This window comes from Schistocerca cancellata, chromosome 1 (assembly GCF_023864275.1).
Source record: "Schistocerca cancellata isolate TAMUIC-IGC-003103 chromosome 1, iqSchCanc2.1, whole genome shotgun sequence".
In the NCBI taxonomy this organism is placed as follows: Eukaryota; Metazoa; Arthropoda; class Insecta; order Orthoptera; family Acrididae; genus Schistocerca; species Schistocerca cancellata.
Window position 1 is genome coordinate 859924032 of NC_064626.1, and position 22625 is coordinate 859946656.

The window sequence follows — 22625 nt, forward strand, 5'->3', positions numbered from 1 at the left end:
TTATGCAGATGGTTGTTGTCTTGCAAATGTCCCCATCTGTTGACTCAGGGATCGAGACGTGCCTGCACGATCCATGACAGCCATGCGGATAAAATGCCTGTCATCTCGACTGCTAGTGATGCGAGGCCATTGGGATCCAGCACGGCGTTCCGTATTACCCTCCTGAACCCACCGATTCCATATTCTGCTAACGATCATTGGATCTCGACCAATGCGAGCAGCAATGTTGCGATAGGATAAACCGCAATTGCGATAGGCTACCATCCGACCTTTATCAAAGTCGGAAATGTGATGGTACGCATTTCTCCTCATTACACGAGGCATCACAACAATGTTTCACCAGGCAATGCTGGTCAACTGCTGTTTGTGTATGAGAAATTGGTTGGAAACAGCATCTTCTTCCTCTCGGTTAAATTTCACGTCTGTAGCACATCATCTTTGTGGTGTAGCAATTTTAATGGCCAGTAGTGTATTTACACATATTTTGTGCTGTACTGGGCGCTTATGTGGTTGCTGATGAGCCTGTCTTTGCAGTTTTGGTAACTGCAGAGTTGAGTGCATTGGCGATTAAGGTTCCCAAACATTTGTGATACCAGCACCATTGTTCTGTCAATGGTTATGGTTCAGTATTATTGCACTTCTTCCCACTGTCAAGACATCTCTCTTGCTGATGGATATCTACTTGCATACTGAGCTTGACCTCTTGTGCTGCTAACTGCTCCACAGTACATTCAGTCCACATGCTTTGTAAGTATGAATCATTCATGTTTGTTACAGAGTTCATACTAATCTCATTTGTTTCCATGTTTGCTTCAGGCTCCTTCCTTTGCCTAACATTGATGATTGCACACAGAGAGGCCTGCCCTAAGCTGTTTGGAACAATATCTGTCATCTTAGCTAAGTCCTAGAAAGGTATATTTGTCTGTACCATGGATGTTGGCTGGAAATTTTCACAACCATAGCACCTATAAGTATTGTTTAAGTATAAGATCTGGCACCACCAGAGTACAAAGGGTTCTAAGTATCTGTGATGGACTCTTCTCCGCATACCATCTTCTGCAAATATTTTTTGTAAATGTAGCCTCCTTGAGCATAATGTAGTTCTGATGTCCCAAGGCATCCTCTATCTATTCTATAACTTCTAAACTAAAGTGTCCAACCACTGTATTGAATTTATCACCATTTGCAAACATTTCACGTTGTTGAAAAAAACCAAAGCTGCGGGCTCTTTATCCAGAATGACAGAAGCTCAATGTTCCCACTTCAAGTATTTACATTCCTCTCCTGAATATTATCTCTACAATTTCTGTTGGTAGCAAATTAACTGTTGAGGATCCTAGGTTCAGTGAAAAACTTTGTGTCATCTTAACTCTCGCCACTGATATTTGGGTTGGCAAATCCATTGCTTCCAACAATATATGTTTCTCTGTTTCTTTCTTTTTGGGGTCACAACTTTGGGAACTCAACATATATGTATTTGTTGCACAAGAATACAAAGGGTTACTTCAAATAACTACTTATTTCTACCTCACAAACACACACTACAAAGAACAAATGTAAGAGAGTAAACATGAGTTACTATGCAGACAGTACCAAAGATAATCCTTTTAACTCCAAAGAGAACATTATGAATGTGTTGTGGTGCATCGTCTGATTGATGTCACCACAAGATCCTACTTTAAGTTCTCCATTCATGTGATAACTGCCTACTTATTATCCCTCATAATGATATAATGGAAAAGTGGGCCCATAAAGCCTTGCTAAGCATTGTCTATCAATAATAGTTTTACCCATGTCTACTGAAGAAGTTCATTTCTTGATATTAAAACTATTTCTTTGTGCTACAGTGATCTACACTCCTGGAAATTGAAATAAGAACACCGTGAATTCATTGTCCCAGGAAGGGGAAACTTTATTGACACATTCCTGGGGTCAGATACATCACATGATCACACTGACAGAACCACAGGCACATAGACACAGGCAACAGAGCATGCACAATGTCGGCACTAGTACAGTGTATATCCACCTTTCGCAGCAATGCAGGCTGCTATTCTCCCATGGAGACGATCGTAGAGATGCTGGATGTAGTCCTGTGGAACGGCTTGCCATGCCATTTCCACCTGGCGCCTCAGTTGGACCAGCGTTCGTGCTGGACGTGCAGACCGCGTGAGACGACGCTTCATCCAGTCCCAAACATGCTCAATGGGGGACAGATCCGGAGATCTTGCTGGCCAGGGTAGTTGACTTACACCTTCTAGAGCACGTTGGGTGGCACGGGATACATGCGGACGTGCATTGTCCTGTTGGAAAAGCAAGTTCCCTTGCCGGTCTAGGAATGGTAGAACGATGGGTTCGATGACGGTTTGGATGTACCGTGCACTATTCAGTGTCCCCTCGACAATCACCAGTGGTGTACGGCCAGTGTAGGAGATCGCTCCCCACACCATGATGCCGGGTGTTGGCCCTGTGTGCCTCGGTCGTATGCAGTCCTGATTGTGGCGCTCACCTGCACGGTGCCAAACACGCATACGACCTTCCGCCGACCACTGGCGACAACATCGATGTACTGTGGAGACCTCACGCCCCACGTGTTGAGCAATTCGGCGGTACGTCCACCCGGCCTCCCGCATGCCCACTATACACCCTCGCTCAAAGTCCGTCAACTGCACATACGGTTCACGTCCACGCTGTCGCGGCATGCTACCAGTGTTAAAGACTGCGATGGAGCTCCGTATGCCACGGCAAACTGGCTGACACTGACGGCAGCGGTGCACAAATGCTGCGCAGCTAGCGCCATTCGACGGCCAACACCGCGGTTCCTGGTGTGTCTGCTATGCCGTGCGTGTGATCATTGCTTGTACAGCCCTCTCGCAGTGTCCGGAGCAAGTATGGTGGGTCTGACACACCGGTGTCAATGTGTTCTTTTTTCCATTTCCAGGAGTGTAATATCATTTTCCACTATTTTGGTGTTCTTAAATTCACCATTTGAACACAATTTCATTTAAGAGTAAGTATTTAGTGTTATATGCTACTTATCTTTTCCTGTTTAATTGGACAGATAAAAAATCTACTTACCAAGCAGCAGCAGAACACACACAAAAAATACTACTGTGATTGGCAAGCTTTTGGAGCCAGTGGCTCCTTCTTCAGACAGAAGGGTTGAAGGGGAAGGAAGAAGGGTGAAGGAAGAGGACTGGAGGGTTCTAGGAAAAGGGGAAAGTCACCCAGAAATGCAGGTCAGCACAGACTTACCATACAGGATGAGAAGGAAAGACTGATTGTTGGGGACTGCACCAGTCTCTCCTACTCATCCCGTATGGTAAGTCTCCACCGACCCGCAGTTTTGCGTGTCTTTCCCAAAATCTACCCTTTTTCATTGATCTCTCCAGTCCTTTTCCTTCACCCTTCTTTTTCCACTTGAACACTTCTGTCTGAAGAAGGAGCCACTGACCCCAAAAGCTTGCCAATCACAACAGGACTGATGACCATAGATGTTAAGTCCCATAGTGCTCAGAGCCAATCACAACAGTCTTTTTTATGTGTGCGTTCTGCTGCTGCTTGGTGAGTAGATTTTTTATCTATCCAATTATATAATTTTATCAACAATTGATTGTTTTCATTGTTATCTTTTCCTGTGTAATTTATGTTTAGCATTCTGTTACCACTATGGCAATTCATTTCTACAGGCTTTGCATCAAATTTTAAGCTTACGTACTCCTTAGTACAATCAAAATTTCACCAGATGTTTTACTAAAAGTTACTATTTGTGCTGTTCTTTCTGCACTTAATTTACTGTAAATAAGCAGCAATAATTTAAAAGCTGATATTTATAGAGATGAAAACGTTCAGTTTGCATATCTGTTTGTAATACTAAGGTGTCATCCCAAAATTTGACTTGTTAATAAAGTACATTCATGTAGGTTTTTTTGGTTGCTTTGGACTTAATATTACATACCTTGCCTTACAATAAATGGTGAAGTTTTCAAAGATCTTGATAGATTCCTGGGAAGGACTAGTTACATTTATACAACCTAATTACTAACACTTCAAAAGCGGTGCCATCTTGCCCTGTACTTCACACGTTGTGACACAGTGTCGGTGGCTTACTACATGAAAGTTTCAATATTAAAATATTTTTTGCCACTAATTTGCTTTTGTAACTTACATTACTTTAATGATATGAATATAATAGAGGGAAACATTCCACGTGGGAAAAATATATCTAAAAACAAAGATGATGTAACTTACCAAACGAAAGCATTGGTATGTCGATAGACACACAATCAAACACAAACACACACACAAAATTCAAGCTTTCGCAACCAATGGTTGCTTTATCAGGAAAGAGGGAAGGAGAGGGAAAGAAGAAAGGACGTGGGTTTTAAGGGAGAGGGTAAGGAGTTATTCCAATCCCGGGAGTGGAAAGACTTACCTTAGGGGGAAAAAAGGACAGGTATACACTCGTACACACGCACACACATATCCATCCGCACATATACAGACACAAGCAGACATATGTAAAGGCAAAGAGTATGGGCAGAGATGTCAGTTGAGGCAGAAGTACAGAGGCAAAGATGTTGAATCACAGGTGAGGTATGAGCGGCAGCAACTTGAAATTAGCGGAAGTTGAGGCCTGAACCTTGTGTTTGTTTGTGTGTCTATTGACATACCAACACTTTCATTTGGTAAGTTACATCATCGTTGTTTTTAGATATATTTACATTACTTTCAATAATATCTAGATTTTTGGGGAAAATACTGATGTAAAAATTACCGGGATTGCTGGCTGAAGCACACAGTCATCAGGGACAACTGTCATTGCACGCACAAACTCCATACAGCACACACCATATTTGCTATAGACAGGATCATGAGGAGACACAGGAATTGGATAACATGCATCAGAAAGTTTTGATGCTGGTAGAACTGCTGAGCCATCACTCTCACAACATTGGAAAGGTCCAGAAGCTGGAATAACAAATGAAATGATGAGCAATTTGGGTACAATGTTCCCATCTTGAATACATTAGGGACAGAGAACCACCATATTTAATTTTTGTCTTGAGGAAAAACGAATAGCAAGAAAATATAACTTACAAATAATTCTTAAATTTCAACAGAGATCGATGATGTTTTTTTGCAAGGAGTGCAAACATTACTTATAAATGAAAAATACAAAGGAATCATAAAATTCATCATATCTCACATTTAAAAACAAGCTTTGAAGCTATGTTGTGGTTATTAACTCAAAGCTGACATATATTTGCAGAATATCCTTTTTAAAGTAAGAAATATTACTTATTTACTTTATGAATATAATAGAGGGAAACATTCCACGTGGGAAAAATATATCTAAAAAGAAAGATGATGAGACTTACCAAACAAAAGCGCTGGCAAGTCAATAGACACACAAACAAACACAAACATACACACAAAATTCTGGCTTTCGCAACCAACGGTTGCCTCGTCAGGAAAGAGGGAAGGAGAGGGAAAGACAAAAGGATATGGGTTTTAAGGGAGAGGGTAAGGAGTCATTCCAATCCCGGGAGCGGAAAGACTTACCTTAGGGGGAAAAAAGGACAGGTATACACTCGCACACACACACATATCCATCCGCATATACACAGACACAAGCAGACATTTGTAAAGGCAAAGAGTTTGGGCAGAGATGTGTGTGCCCAAACTCTTTGCCTTTACAAATGTCTGCTTGTGTCTGTGTATATGCGGATGGATATGTGTGTGTGTGCGAGTGTATACCTGTCCTTTTTTCCCCCTAAGGTAAGTCTTTCCGCTCCCGGGATTGGAATGACTCCTTACCCTCTCCCTTAAAACCCATATCCTTTTGTCTTTCCCTCTCCTTCCCTCTTTCCTGACGAGGCAACCGTTGGTTGCGAAAGCTAGAATTTTATGTGTATGTTTGTGTTTGTGTGTCTATCAACCTGCCAGCGCTTTTGTTTGGTAAGTCTCATCATCTTTCTTTTTAGATATATTTATTTACTTTCTATTTTTTCAGACCAGAACCTCAGTTTTGCGTATTAAATAACAATAGAGTGTATCAAGGTGGAAGAAATGTACTATCAACTTAAGATGACTATATTGTCAGTAAATTATGCATGAATTAAGAACAATTGTCTTCAGCTCTTATGTTATGAGTTCTTGCCAGCTCTCATTCCCTCCATTAGCTGGCAACCGTACTATCTTACAATTAGTCTCATGATACCCAAGTACTATCTGTGATACTTTTAAACTTGACTGATCACAAAGAAATTCTGAAAATACTACTCCAGATTAACTGGACAGTAGTTACTGGGCAAGAAACAGACAAAAGGCAGCAGCCAGACTGCACACATTACATGTACATACTGAGACACATTTAAATGCAGGAAACCATACGTGAAAATTCACCCGAAGTAAATCTAAAACAAATGACAATGGTCACATCTGCTTTCAGTAAAGTTTATCATAACTTAAAAATAATATATGTACAAGACTGAGAGGACTGACGCAAGGAAGGAGTAAAAAGAGAAACAAGGGAGTAGTCTCCACTAAGAAATCAAGCCATAGAAAACTATAACCTAATAAAATAATAATCAGTGGGGGAAAAATCAGCAAAATAGAGATTTGAAATGTTCCTTTACAGGATAGCAATAGGTTTCTTAAATTATATGAAATAAACTCATAAAGAAATTAACAAAGGAAATACTCACAAAATGTTCCATTGTTCATACATATTATGACAGTTGTTGCTTGAGGATCATTTTCTTTTCTTTATGAGTGTGTTTATGAAACAGTCTCGAAAACCACAATGACACCTGAGCCTCTTTAACATCTGGTGATATATCATAAACATTTTACTGTATTTATTATTATTTTATAAAATATTCTCATTAACTACTAATAATTATCAAAAGTGCTGCATGAAGCCTAGTGGAGGTTTGGTGCATATAGAAATCCAATATTTTGAATTATCTTTAACTTTTCTTGGAAATTCAGCCAGCAAGATGATTTCTAAACATCTTCAAGCATTATTGATGACTGATTGACTTGTACTGAGCCCTGCTTTTATATCCCACACCCTCATCCACAGCCTCCAGGCAGCCAGCTCCAGAAACAGAACCTGGTGCACTGATGCAGGAAGTGCAATGGTGGGGCTAAATCCAATGTCCTCAGTCATGTACATCGACACACACAGTTCACAAACCACCATATGGTGCATGGTGGAGAGTACTCTATATCACTACTAGTTGTTTCCTTCCTGTTTCACTTGCATATAGAGTGAGGGAAAAACAACTATCTATATGCCTCCATATGAGCCCTAATTTCTAGTATCTTATCTTTGTGATCCTTACACAAAATGTATGTTGGCAGCAGTAGGATCGTTCATCAGTCAGCTTCAAATGCTGGTTCTTTAACTTTTCTCAGTAGTGTTCTTCGAAAAGAACATTTCCTTCCCTCCAGAGATTCACATTTGAGTTCCCAAAGCATTTCCGTAACACTTGCATGATATTCAAACCTACTGGTAACAAATCTAGCAACCCAGCTCTGAATTGTTTTGATGTCTTCCTTTAATTCGAACTGGTGCTGATCCCAAACGCTTGAGCAGTACTCAAGAATAAGTCACACTAGCAGATGAACCAGACTTTCCCAAAATTCTCCCAGTAAACTAAAGTCGACCATACACCTTCAGTACCACAATCCTCACATGCTCATTCCATTTCATATAACTAGGCACATTATGCCCAGATACTTAAATGACATGACTATGTCAAGCAGGATACTACCAGATGTGAGTCTCTGTTCAGATGGTGACAAAGCTTCCTGATCCTCTTCAATGAAGGGATCAGATTTCCACACAGATTGCTGCTATGCTTTGAACTTCTCAGGCTGAGTCTCAAGCATTGCTAAACTGAAAGCCACTGCCTTTATTTTTTGGTTCATTGTGTAGTCAAATCTCTGTGGCCTCTTTTAGAATTCAATCTCGGAAGGTGAAGGCCTGTTACAACAACTTGATGCCACTGTAATTCACGACATGTCTGTGGGAGATGCAGTGCTATGCCACAGCAGACTTTTTTGGCTGTTAGTTGTCTGTGTGCCTTTTATGCTCATGTCATCTATCCTGTACTGTATGGACAGTCTGGCCTACACAGATTTTCCTGCACTGGTTAGGGGTATAGAAGACTCATAGTTTCCAAAATCCTAGGTTATTCTTGACTAATGCAAACAAGACTTTCATCTTGGGTTCCATTTCTAGGCAGAGACCTGGCACATTGTTTTGAGAAGATGTCATTGTGGCTTGATCTATTGTCCAATGTATGAGCTATTAGAGGACAGTGCCTCCAGGAGAACTGAAGATGATCCTACCAACCGAGTGAAAAAGAAGACTACTGAGCTTCTCCAACACATTTTCCAAGAAAAGAAGATGGTGAAGAGATTACATCCATGAGTGGCTGCACCACCTACACTTTACAGGCTGCCTAAAGTCCACAAAGAAGGAATGGTAATCCGCTCAATTTTTAGCAATTTGGTGCACCAATATTTCTATTAGCAAAACACCTGGCAGTGATGCTCAATCCCTTTGTGGCTGAATGTCAGCAACACATAGGCAATGCAATATATTTCACCAGCAGCTTTAGAACTTCTGACTGGACCTCGAAGGTCTTGTGGTGAGTTCCAATGTGGTATTCCTATTTACCATGCTTATATCTAGCTACTTTCTATTCAATTGACATTACTAGGGACATAGACATGGAGTAGTGATGGGCTGCCTGCTATCACCAGTGGTGGCCAATGTGTTTATGGAGGCATTTGAAAGAAACCTTGGAGTCGGTAGTCTACAAGCCCTCATGCTTTTTTTATATGTAGATGATACGCTTCTAATCTGGCCACAAAGACATCCTCTACAAGACTTCCTGCAACAGCTGAACTTGCTGCACTTGTGATGAAGACAGAAGAAAATAATCACCTTCCATTTCTGAATATGCTCCTCAAGTGAAGACCAGATGGCACACTAGGACACAAGGAGATAACATCTACTGTAAATTGACACATACAGGTTTCATTTGCATGCCTCCAGCTGTCCTGCTCCTTCACAATGAGCAGGTGACCTAAATTTGCTAGAGCACAGGCTATGTAAAATTACAGATCATGATAGTCTAGCATCCAAATTGCTCCCATATTAATTGCTACAGCAACCAACAGAGCCTTAAGACCAAAGAAGCCAAGATCACAGCCTTCTGGGGACAAAGAGAAACCTGATGTGATGGTCCTAATCCCATATGTCAGGAACACACCAGCAAAAATCAGAGAATACTCTTCAAACATAACATCAAGTGCATTTTCTGCCCACCAAAGAAGAAGTCTTTTTGGGATCACTCCAGGATGACCTAAGACTATGGAAACTGGGAGTCTACCACATCCCTTGCCAGTGCAGGAGAATGTACATAAGCAAGACTATTTAGGTTGTACAGGAGAAATGCATTGAGCTTAAAATACCATGCAGACAGTGAACTGCCTACAAAGTCAACTGGGGCAGAGCAGTGCATCTCCCACAGACAGCTCATAAATTATTATGGCACCAGGTTGTTGTTACAGTCCAACACCTTCTGGAACAATATTCTGAAAGAGACTGTAGACATCCAACTATAACACAAACTAATAAATAAGGACAGTAGCTTTCAATTAAGCAAGGCCTCAGCATGCTTAATGCACAACATGAATCTATGTGGAAAACTGTTCCCATCAAATTGAAGAGGACGAGGACAATTTATCACCACACTGGCAGAAATCCACATCAAGAACCAACTGCAGAATGTCTGAGCCCAAAAAAAGAACATTTTCCATATTTTAGAATGAAAAAAGAGGGTACTTCCTATTTCTTAAATTTATTACATAAGAGACAAAAATAAAAACATTACATATGTCTCACACACCTGCAACACTTTAGAACTCGTATTTTTCATTTGACTGAATCTTTTTCAAAAGTTCGTTTTCTTGGCACAAATATTTAAAAAAAAGTTCTTGGAACCCAAATTTCTAAAATTAAATTTCACCATTGTAATCCCTTTTACAGTGCCAATAATGAATCTGTTTCTCTCCTTTGTCCACTGTGCCTGTATTAATGGTGTCACACTTTCCGCACCACTGTGCCAGATCCTTGTCCAGTGCCAGCCAACTGGAGGCTGCAGGTGGCAGGGGAAAGGCAGATGTCTATAAAGGCAGGAAACTGGAGAAGACAATCAGTCATTGGGATTGCCTGAAGATGGCAAGAAATTGACTTGTCAAAATATCATGCCTTCTTAACAACATCATGCAAGTGAATAACTGAGAAATATTCAAAATTTTCCTACACCAGGAAAACCTAAAATCACACAATATTCTAGATAACACACACTCTGGGATGCTCATATACTCTGACTGCTCAATCTTACAAGTTTACAACTGTGTCTAATAAACTTACTGGCAATGGTCTTCATGTATAGTTTGGAATATAATACAACCAACCAGAAGTACCAAACATTGTTCCGTATTATATAAATATAAGTGCCATGTCTAATTATTAATATTCTTCTGACTTACATGGAGCAGATAATATGAGAAAACATATCCCATCCTTCATACGCCGAGAAAAATACAACTGATTAATAGCGTGTTAATGTTTATGCATTATCTTTGTGTGTTAATTATTTGTTACTTACCTGATTTGTTAATTAATTGACACGTGATGGTACATTAGAACTCAAGAAGTGTATTTCTTTAGTTTAGTCTACAACATTGCTGTCTTTCTGTATGTCCATGTAGACTGTTTCTTTTAATTGAAAGAAAGGTACCATAATTTAATCTCAGTTTAATATTACCTTTTCATATCAATGGCACTGCATCATTCATTGCTCATTAATTTCTGACTTACGAGTGACTTACAGACTATATTTCTTACTTGTTTGTTTTGTGGGGGAAAGACCCAAATCATGTGCGACAAACTGCCCCCACTGCATGAAGAATTGGTTAAAATCATCAGAAGAAATTCGTTTCTCTCCGAAAACTTTCAGTTGAACTTCCCTGGCACTAGGCAGAGCATGTCCAGTTACTGATCGTCGAATTTCATAGACACCTGAAAATGTATTCACAGCGAGCATTAATTATGGCTAAGATGTCATTATGTCTTTTGATTTTATTTGAAATAAGCATTATTCGATACACTTTCTTCTTCTCTTGTCAAAATCTCATCTGATGACTCCAAATATTATGTAAGAGAAGATTATTAAATGGCAGTATGTCACTAATTCAAAAATCTTTCACATCAAATATGTTGTCCAGAAAATTATGTCATTATTTCAAATGTGAATGTTGTGTTATCAACTGCAATGGATACAGATGTATTATCAACTGACATATGAAAATTTGCACTGGACCATGACTCAAATCTGGATTTCCCATTTATTGTGAGCAGTCATCTTAACCATTTCTGCTATCCATGCCAGTTCCTCAGCCTGATCCCAACCTCCATTTCACTGTCCACTTTCCTTGTATTGTAGCTTAATGTATGCCTCTCTTTAAGCTCACAACTTTACTTGATTCCCACTCAAAAAACACACACATTGTAGCCAATGTTATGAAACTCACATGAATAATTTGGAATAATATTTCATACAGGTGCTGATCATCAAATCATATGTAAGTATCTTAAGCTGAGACAGGACATACAATGATAAAAATGGTCTCGATTCCTTGTGGTAGTGTTGTTCTCCCTCAACAGGTATCAAGTAATATTGAGACTTAAAGGGAGATGTACATGTGACTACAATATAAGGAAGTGGACACTAACATATGGAGGTTCAGATCAGGCTGGGGAGTGTGCATGGATAGCCAAAATGGTTAAAGCAACCACTCGCAATAAGCAGGAAACTCAGGTTAAATGCAGATGGGTAATATATGTTTCGCAGATGGGTAATATACCTATACCCAGATTAGTTGATGTCACAAGATGCACATTCAGTGAATACTTTGGAGTGATATTTTATACAGCTGCTGATCATCAAATAATATGAAAAAATTTCCTTATTTACTTCATTTTAGATAGGCATCCATTAAGAGTTTAGAAAACTGTTTGTGACTGCTTGCATAAATATTTTGAGATAGTGTATCAGTTACTTGCTGGTAATATAATCAAATTCACTTTGGCTTTACAAGAAGAGTAACAGATAAATCAAAGAATATTTACATTCTCTCATGATTGAAGAGAGAGGGGATAAACAAAGTGGACAGAACATATCAACCTTGGAAAAGTTATAGTCTTGAGTGCAGATCCTCAATATATAGCATACTTCTTTAATTAATCCTTTGTAGTTATAAAAACTAAATTAAGTATTGAAAATCAAACGGATGATGTGAACAAAACACATGAAACTATAGGGTTCACTGGAACAACAGAATCAATAGACGGCAATTTTTTTGGGACATGTAAAAGCTAAGGAGAAATGAAATCAAAACGGAAACACTTTGCAAGTTTCTTCAACTATTATTTATGCAATTATGTGATGGCATAAAAAGTCAACAACTGGTTAGTGATTAAGTAAATAATAATTGTGGAACATCAGGGAAGGGCTTCCTTTTTGGGACTATTGTCATATTAAATACTGAGGGAGAATTCAAATAATGTCAGACTTTATCACTAGATCAAATAGCTGCTTGCAAAGCAAGATGCAGATTGACACATGCCTGGATCAGACAAACTCTGTGACATCAGTAAAACTGAATACTACATCAGTATGGATACAAGATAACACAGTATTACTGCAGATCTTGCAAAAGAAAAGGGGAAGAACTAAACATGAATTTAAAAAAAGAAGTTAGCGAATATTGTGTTGAACACCCATTTAAAGGCTGGACCATAGAAGTAGATCAGGAAACACACAAACATGTACTACTTACAGTTTGCAGTCTAACAGCAAGAAGTACAGTGTATTTAGTTTCCATAAGTGATTGGAGACAGTGTTAATGAGATTATGCACACATAACTTAAGACTGATTGTTTGTGAACACTTTAAAAATGGTTTTCTGTTTAATAGTTTTGACTGAAAACACTTAAAACTCTTTACATCCGCAGTAAAATTCCCATTGGGATTCATACTTCATAGTGCTATTCAAATAATGTCAGACTTCCACTGTCAACCTCTTTTTTATTGTTATAGCAGAATACCTTCAGCCAATTACATGTAAAACAGTATGGTATATGGTTACTGAAAATGTTGAAAATAAAACGTGAGCAAATAGGTTAAGGTCACACAAAAATAGTGTACAGCAGAGACATAACGAATATCATTATAAATCTAAAAAGCTGAAATTCTTCTTGTAATCCCAATACAATGAAGAAGAGCATTAAAATTTAGGTGGGCTTTTGAACTATCACTGTAATCAGATAATGGTGTAAGGAATTTTTCATGGCAGACTTAAACAAGCAGTATGTTTCTCTGGCACCCGTCAATTAAAAAAGGTAAAAGCAAATCACCTTGAATAATAGTCATATTTCCCTCTTTCCATAATTTTTAAAATGTTTTGAGGAAGTGGCCTCCAATACAAATTCTGACTAATTTTTCACAACATAAATTATTAATTGCCTCTGATTTGCCTTCTGTGAAAGTTTCATTACAGGAAAAGCCATATATGAATTCAAAAAGAATTCGTGGCATAGCCAGATAACAAAACTATCCTGCTACTCACCATATAGTGGAGATGTTGAGTCACAGATAGTCACAACAAAAAGACTACTGGAAAGAGAACTTTCAGACAACAAGGTCTTTGTTGAAAGTAGACAAAACACACACACACACACACACACACACACACACATACATACACACACACACACACATACATACATACACACACACACACACACACACACACACACACACACACACTCACATCCATGTCCACAGTCTCCGACAGCTGAAGACAGATCATGCGTATGTTGTCGATTTTCGACAAAGGTCTTGTTGGCTGAAAGCTCACTTTCTGAAAGCCTTTTTGTTGTGCCTATCTGTGATTCAGCATCCTCTTTATATGGTGAGTAGCAACTATCCTTTTCCTAACATTATTCATCCATCTAGGCTTTTCCATCATTTGAAACTATCCTAATTGTTTACATTATGACCCCATCAGGTACTTTGATTGTTCTACATGGGAAACAAAAATTTTTAGATATCCCTCTTGCATGAATTGTATGATTCTCCACAGCAGAAAGCAGTGTGCTAAATCAACTAACTGCATACAGAAATCTCCACAGCAGAAAGCAGTGAGCCAAATCAACTAACTGGACTACAGAAATAATGCAAAGCTCAGAATGAGGAAACATACAATATGAATGGTTTTGATTGCAACAAGGTGCACAATCACGAAAAACTATATGTTTGATAATATTTTATCACAAGGGGTATTATTAGATTTACTCTGTTTTGATTACAGGACAGTTCTTGCTGTGATGCAATTTTGAAATATTTTCATAAGTAAAATTCATCAGTTGGCCATAAGATATCATTTCATATTTTCCAGTAGGTGTATGTCCAACCAGAGCTAAGTTTTACATTTGATGACTACTGTTATAGGCACACTTATTACCATACCGTCTGTTGTGGCCAGTCCCCATATTTATACATTTATATGTATTGGTTTTCTTAGCTCTTCAACTGTTACTCAAGCATAAACATTCTGATAGGCTGTATGTACACAATTTTTGAAACTGGTTTCACAGTCAAAACTGTGCAGTAATGGAAGCAAAATAAATGAATGTTTTACTACACAAATGACAGCCGGTGTTGCGAAATGTTACCATTCTGGTAAAATATGGAGCCCTACTTTTATTTTACTCCTGAGCTATACAATTGAAATTTCAGTTAGTTTACATTAATTTCAAGTATTGCTGATGGCATAAGCATACTAACCAAGGACCCATTTGGACCATACCAGACACAGTCAAAGATGCCTACAACCAATTGCGAGCAAACAGTTAATTATTAATCCCTGAAAGAGTCATATCATGGAATGGTGTAGAAAACAACATGCTGGTACCTAAAATTACGGGGTCAATGGAAGCGTCCGATTCCACCCGTCGGCTTTGACCCGTGATGTAAGGCTGTTGTGGTGTGTGACATCACGGAGTTTAGTTTGTGAGAGTAGCATGTTTGTAGGTGTCGTTTTGATGTGATTGGTGGTGCTCTCTGGTGGTGTGTTTATGTGTTGTGTGTTAGGTAGCTGTAGTTTGCATGTGTGGCGTGTTTATAGGTAGCATTGCACGTATGTGATATCGGTGGTGACTGTGCTCTCAGCGCAATATTTTTCAGTGAGTTAACGATTTTGGTTTTGTTATTGTAGTTTTTTTCTGCTCGTTGTGTGTGAATTTTGGTAAATTGCTTTGTTTATGTCTTTGGTAGGTATGGATATGACTGACAAGGTCAACAGTTTTCGGTTGTCGGTGATGATGGGGGACAGTGCGTTGTCTCTAATAAAATGTCTTCAGCTATTTGGCCTGTTGGCTGAAGTTGTGAAGTGTTCAGTGTGTCATGAAGAAATGAGGCTTACTTAAGTTCCAGCGTCTCGGACCAGGGACAGCTATATGTGGAGATGTCCTAAGGATAAATTATGGTGCTCCATTAGGTGAGGTTCCTGGCTCGAGAAGTCTAGGTTGGCCATGCGAGAAATTGTGTTAATGACTATCATCTATATGTATAAAACAAAGTCGGGTTTGTTACAACACTTATAACTCGAGATCTGCTGGACCATTTTTCATGGTTTTTTATTTGTTGGATTTGTCTCCGCCCCGAATAGCAGAATACATCTTAAAATAATGAAAAACTGACGAATAAAAATTTTCATGGTTTTTGATTTGTTGGATTTGTCTCCGCCCCGAATAGCAGAATACATCTTAAAAATAATGAAAAATTGACGAATACTTGAAAAATGCGTTATTTTCCCTAAAAGTTCTTTAGTTTCGGAGCTGTCAAATTTTTTTGTCAAAATCTGTAAGTAATGATTGCATTTATGCATGCGTTCATGAACTATTTAAAATGGATGAATAAACTATTATGTGTATTTAAAAAAAAAAAAAAAAGATTGAAAAATATTACGCGTGCGTTCAGAAATGTGTAATGAATACTTAATCATTTCAATAAATGCTCATTTGTTTATTACATGTCAAACATTTGTTGTCCAATCCTGTCAAATATTGTAACAACTATTTATGTGTGCATTCAGAAATTTATTTTGTGTAAAATGTCTCGAAAGTTCAGGTAGGTACTGTTATATTTGTTTGTTTTAGACATTAATTTGTGTAAATTATTTATTAAATTAATTAAAGATTTATTCTACAGGTTAACAAAAGTGTAAATGTCTTTTCATAGGTTGTCTATGATTTTTCTTGATAAGCTATTGTCTATGTCTCGATTGTTTTATGTGGTTTTGTGCGAGAGCATATTCAGTATTACTATTAATAAAAATGCCGCGTCCTAGAAGATCTAATCTTTCCCAGCGGAGCCGTAATGCAATTAGGCAACGGAATATCGTGAGTCAATTATCTGACGAAGAACGAGAAATTGCCGGAGAAGAGCGCCGCGTTAGGATGGAGCAAAGAAGGGCCTTAATTCGTGCTTCTCAAACACAAGAGCAAAGAGAGGCAGCCCGTGAAACGGCTAGATTAGAAACGAGAAATCGTCGAGCTTATCGTACAGATGAACAGAGGAATAATCTTCGAAGTGCAAGAAGAAATGGTTCAAGTATTGATTTGAATATAGCAGCGTTTCGATATGATTGCACCATCGACTACAGCTTGCATCGTTTAGTTTGCATTGGTCCAATGGACGTTGTTTGCCAGCATTGTGGCGCAATGAAGTTTGCTGGTGAAACGCCTGGTTTGTGCTGCCTTAGTGGTAAAGTGACATTGCCATTAGTGGTCCCGCCACCAGAGCCATTGCGTTCCCTGCTTTATGGCAAAACACTAGAATCACATTTTCTAGCGAACACTCAAAAATACAATGTCTGCTTCCAAATGACTTTATTTGGGGCGGAAATTATCGAAGAACACGGATATAATCCGACATTTAAGGTAATTTACGTTAAAAACTTTATTTTCTATGATTGCAAAAAAAAATTTGGAATGTAGTTTGTTAGATTTCTGTATTTGTCTCTAAAATAAAAATGGTATGTTATTATTTGAAAAAAAAGTGTTTGTAAATCTAACTATAACTATGGCTTTGAATTTACAGATTCAAGGCCAGATTTGCCATCGCATTGGGTCATTGCAACCTATTGAAGGTGCACAGCACAAATTCTTGCAAATATACTTCATGGGCAATGTGGAAGAACAACTTGACCGGCGTCAAGGGATCAACACAGCTACGAAAAGAGCAATTCTCCAAGATTTGCAGCAAATGCTTCATGAACATCATGCATTGGTCAGGCTGTTCAAGACTGCTTTACAGCGCATGCCAAGTGATGACTATAAAGTTGTAATCAGAGCAGATAAAAGACCAGCTGGAACACATGAACGCACATTCAATGCTCCAACAATCGATGAAGTGGCAATCCTGATTGTTGGTGAAAACTTGGAAACACGTGATATTGTGCTTACACGACGCAATACTGGGCAACTACAAAGAATATATGAAACACACCGTTCATATGACGCGTTACAATACCCGCTGATGTTTTGGCAGGGAGACGATGGCTATCACTTTAATATCAAAATGATTAATCCATTGAATGGTAAGATCAATATCATTGTTTTCATTTTAACTTGATATACATTTTATTCTGTTTGCTTTTGGTACACAAAAAAAGTTGTCACTCCTAATTTAGTGGAGAGTAGCTGTAAGAGTCGTTAACCTATTAGGGGTTCTAAAATACAATTTTTACTGTATTTGTTTCAGGTGAGGAAACTACCAAGAAGGTTAGTTCGATGAATTATTACGCATATCGTTTGATGATTCGTGAAAATTCTGACAATTATTTGTTGCGATTTCGTCGACTGCTTCATCAATACTGCGTTGACATGTACGTTAAAATCGAAACGGAGCGCCTGACTTTCATCCGGTTGAATCAAGCTAAATTGCGTTCGGAAGAGTATATTCATTTACGCGATGCAATAAGCACAGAAGGAGATTCAGAAAATGTTGGTCGATTGACTATTTTACCAGCGACATACACAGGTAGCCCGCGTCATATGCATGAATATGCGCAAGATGCAATGACATATGTTCATCATTATGGTCGGCCAGATCTATTCATTACATTTACATGTAATCCGAAATGGACGGAAATTATTCAATTGCTGCTTCCCGGACAAACGTCAAGTGATCGACACGACATCACCGCACGGGTTTTCAAGCAAAAAATTCGGTCACTAATAAATTACATTGTTAAGCAACACGTCTTTGGGATTACTCGATGCTGGATGTATTCAGTCGAATGGCAAAAACGAGGCCTACCGCATGCTCACATTCTAATTTGGTTAGTAGACAGAATTCGGCCAGATCAAATAGATGACATCATATGTGCGGAGATTCCTGCTCCTGAAACCGATCCAGACATACATGATGTTGTAATCACGAATATGATTCATGGACCATGTGGCACTATCAACCGCCAATCACCGTGCATGGTCGACGGCAAGTGTTCCAAACGGTATCCGCGAAAATTCACGGCAGAGACCATTACAGGCAACGATGGTTATCCATTGTATTGGCGTCGATCGCCCGATGATAATGGTAGAACTATCACAACTAAAGTGAAAGGAAACGATTTCATAGTTGACAACAGTTGGATTGGTCCATATTCGCCACTTCTTTCCAAAACATTCAAGGCACATTGTAATGTTGAGTATTGCAATTCGGTCAAATCTATTAAATACATTTGCAAATATGTCACGAAAGGGAGCGACATGGTGGTTTTTGGTATCCAAACATCCAATATCAACGATGAAATCACGCGCTATCAAGTTGGTAGATATGTGAACTGCAATGAAGCAATTTGGCGTATATTCTCATTCCCTATTCACGAACGTTATCCCACTGTTGTACATTTGGGGGTGCATCTAGAGAACGGTCAGAGAGTATATTTCACAGCGTCGAATGCTGCTCAACGTGCCGAAACACCTCCAGCGACAACACTGACCAGTTTCTTTGCGATTTGTCAAAACGATCCGTTCGCACGAACGTTGCTTTACTCGGAAATGCCACGTTATTACACTTGGAACGCTACATCGAAGAAATTTCAACGTCGGAAGCAAGGCGATGCAGTTCCTGGTCATCCAGATATGCGTTCTGCTGATGCTCTTGGTCGTATTTTGCAGGGTGTATACGGCCCGGGACATCCGGGAAAAACCCGGGAATTTTTTAGAATTCCGGGATTTTTCGTTGTTTTAGATTGCAGTTAAAGTTTTGTAGGTGTGACGTGTAAGATCTGATACGCTGACAAAGAACTTTAGTCCACTACTGCTAAATAATATTGCAGCAATGAAACACAAATCAGAGAATAACACCAAAATAAAAGTTTAGTTGCGTAGAAAATGGGTAAATAGTGTCAAAGGATTTAGGTCGAAGATTATGCAGTACGTCCGTAACAACTAATATGCATTCGATGTGTGTGACGTCACAATTGTTTACATTTCTAACAGATCACCAGAAAATATTACGAATAGTGGCTTGAGATGCGTTACTTTCGAAGTAAATTTCCACGCAAGATGATTTATGTTACGTGTGAGAATGTGCAGTGCATTTCTTAAATCACAGGGCGTTATAACTCTCATTCAAAACGTAACACTTTGAGGATCAGCCATTTGAAAAATGTCGGGCCCAGAAGATAAGTCATTTATGCCACTATTTAAAATTTTACCGGCACATTTGTATTTGATATGACTTAACGTGTAACACACGCTAAAAAAAGACCGAGCTTCAAGTTAGTTTTCATATTTAATGTTGTACTTTCATAGATAAAAAATTATGCAATCGATGGCAAAAAGTTACATTGACCTTCAAAAAAATGTGCATAATGTGTTACTGAGCAATGTCACAAGTCCCTTCATGCCAGAACACTTCGACTTTTCTAAGCAACTGATAATCATTTTGGCACGATTTTAATTGCTAAATTAGAGCCTGTTAGTAGGCCTACGGACTTCCTATCATTGTAGGACTAATAACAGTGGATGCCAATAGAGGATGCAATTCTCGTTCGTACATACACATCTGCTTACGAGTTAACCGGTGTAGAAACGCACTTTGCTGAACTGAGCGAGCTCGGCCTAACTTCGTAACGTACGCGCCGCGGCCTGTCTTTCTCGTAGGCCTCGTGCTCTGAATAACTGCCGTCATTCGCTAGCGAGGTCACGTGACATGAGCTATGACTGGCTGACAAAGTGCATCGCTCAACGCAATCTCTATTTTAGAGTTTCGGAAGCTGCCGTGCTGTAATTTGTGGAATTTGTGTATATACTTCAGCAATACGAAAATAAACTCTGTGCATATTGTCTCGCATCAAACAACTTTCCAAACGCATTGTTTTTCCTGGATTTCGTTTCCTAAAGTGCTGGGACGTCCTCCGCCGGTATAAGACCTTTAAGATTCAAAGGACTGATAGGTTTTACAGCTACGAGGGAAAGTATACTGTTACTTAACACGGATGTATTTTCACCCGCTTTATACGTAATTTCATCCGGGAGAAATTGTGTTTTTAACCGGGAAATCCGGGAAAAATCCGGGAATTTTTTTCTTGTCCACGTAGACACCCTGACACAGTTCATCCGAAGAATGATGAATGTTTCTATTTGCGGTTGTTACTGGTACATGTTCGAGGGCCAACATGATTTGAATCACTACGAACTGTTAATGGTATAGTGTGTCCCACATTTCGTGCAGCGTGTCAAGAGCTGAATTTGCTTGAAAACGATACTCATTGGGACACGACAATCGCTGAAGCAATTATTTCTGCATCTCCAAGTCAGATACGCACATTATTTGCTATCATCATTTCGACATGCTTCCCATCGAACCCACGTGACCTGTGGAACAAATACAAAGATAACATGTCAGAAGACATTTTATATCGAATTCGTGTCAGCTCAAGAAATCCCGATCTTGAGGCGAATGAGGAGATGCATAACCAGGCTTTGCTCTTGATCGAAGATATGTGTTACCTCATGTGCGGCAGTTTGTTAGTTAGGTTAGGAATGCCAGCGCCAGATCGCGGAATGAATGACGCATTTAATAGAGAATTGGAACGTGAACGTGAATATGATCCACATGAACTAATCCAATCAGTTCAAACGAATGTACCACTGTTGAATCCTATGCAGAAGGAAGTCTATGATACACTGATTAATGCAATTGATGATGGAAATGGTGACTTATTTTTTTTGGATGCCCCCTGTGGAACTGGGAAGACATTCCTCATGTCATTGATTTTGGCCACTGTACGTGCGAGATCCGAAATTGCGGTAGCAATTGCTTCTGGAATAGCGGCCACATTGTTAGATGGATGCCGTACGGCTCACTCAGCGTTAAAATTGCCATTAAACCTTCAAACTACTGAACAACCGACATGTAACATTTCGAAACACTCTGCAATGGCCAAAGTTTTAGTAGCATCAAAAATCATCATATGGGACGAATGCACAATGGCGCACAAACGCGCATTGGAAGCACTAGACCGAACATTAAAGGATCTGCGCAATGACTCGAGATGTTTTGGTGGTTCAATGATTTTATTATCTGGCGATTTCCGACATACACTACCAGTAATTCCAAGATCTACTGCTGCCGACGAAATAAACGCTCGCCTCAAAGCATCAAATCTGTGGCGATATGTAAACAAACGTCAACTGTTTGTAAATATGAGAGTTGCATTGTTGAACGATCTATCTGCTGATGATTTCTCGAAGCAATTGCTGACTATCGGTAATGGCCGTGTTCCTGTTGACGAATCGAGCGGTTTGATTTCATTTCCTCCAAATTTTTGCAATTTCGTCTCATCAAAAGACGAGCTTATCAACAAAGTATTTCCGGATATCATTGCTAACCACAAAAATACTAAATGGTTAAGTGAGCGAGCAATTTTGGGGGCTAAAAATAAAGATGTAGATGACCTCATTTTTTAATTCAAAATCAAATCGTAGGTACTCTGTATTCATTCAAATCTATCGACTGTGTAACAAACGAAGAAGAAGCCACTAATTATCCAACTGAATTTTTGAACTCCTTGGATGTGCCTGGTTTACCACCGCACAATTTACAACTGAAGGTTGGCCCGGTAGTCATAATGCTTAGAAATTTAAACCAACCAAAACTGTGCAATGGAACGCGTTTGGTGATAAGAAAACTAATGAGCAATGTGATTCACGCGTCGATACTTAAAGGAAAATTTAAAGATGAGGAAGTTCTTATTCCAAGGATTCCGATGATCCCAACAGATATGCCCTTTGAGTTTAAACGAATTCAATTCCCGATTCGTCTTGCCTTCGCCATGACGTCAACAAATCACAGGGCCAATCCTTGACTATTTGTGGCCTCAATCTAGAAAATGCGTGTTTTTCTCATGGTCAATTGTACGTGGCATGCTCACGTGTCGGCAAACCATCCGCATTA

The 22625-nt window shown here is 39.1% G+C and overlaps 1 protein-coding gene across 1 annotated transcript in view; it reads right to left on the reverse strand.

Moving 5' to 3' along the window:
* Positions 1-22625, reverse strand: part of LOC126107948 (peroxidase-like) — a 113166-nt gene that overhangs the window by 87028 nt on the left and 3513 nt on the right. The window contains exons 2-3 of the mRNA XM_049913343.1: positions 10937-11110; positions 4778-4971 (exon numbers count right to left, since the gene is read on the reverse strand). Of these exons, the coding sequence (XP_049769300.1) occupies positions 4778-4971; positions 10937-11110 (368 nt within the window). The remainder of the gene's footprint in view (positions 1-4777; positions 4972-10936; positions 11111-22625) is intronic.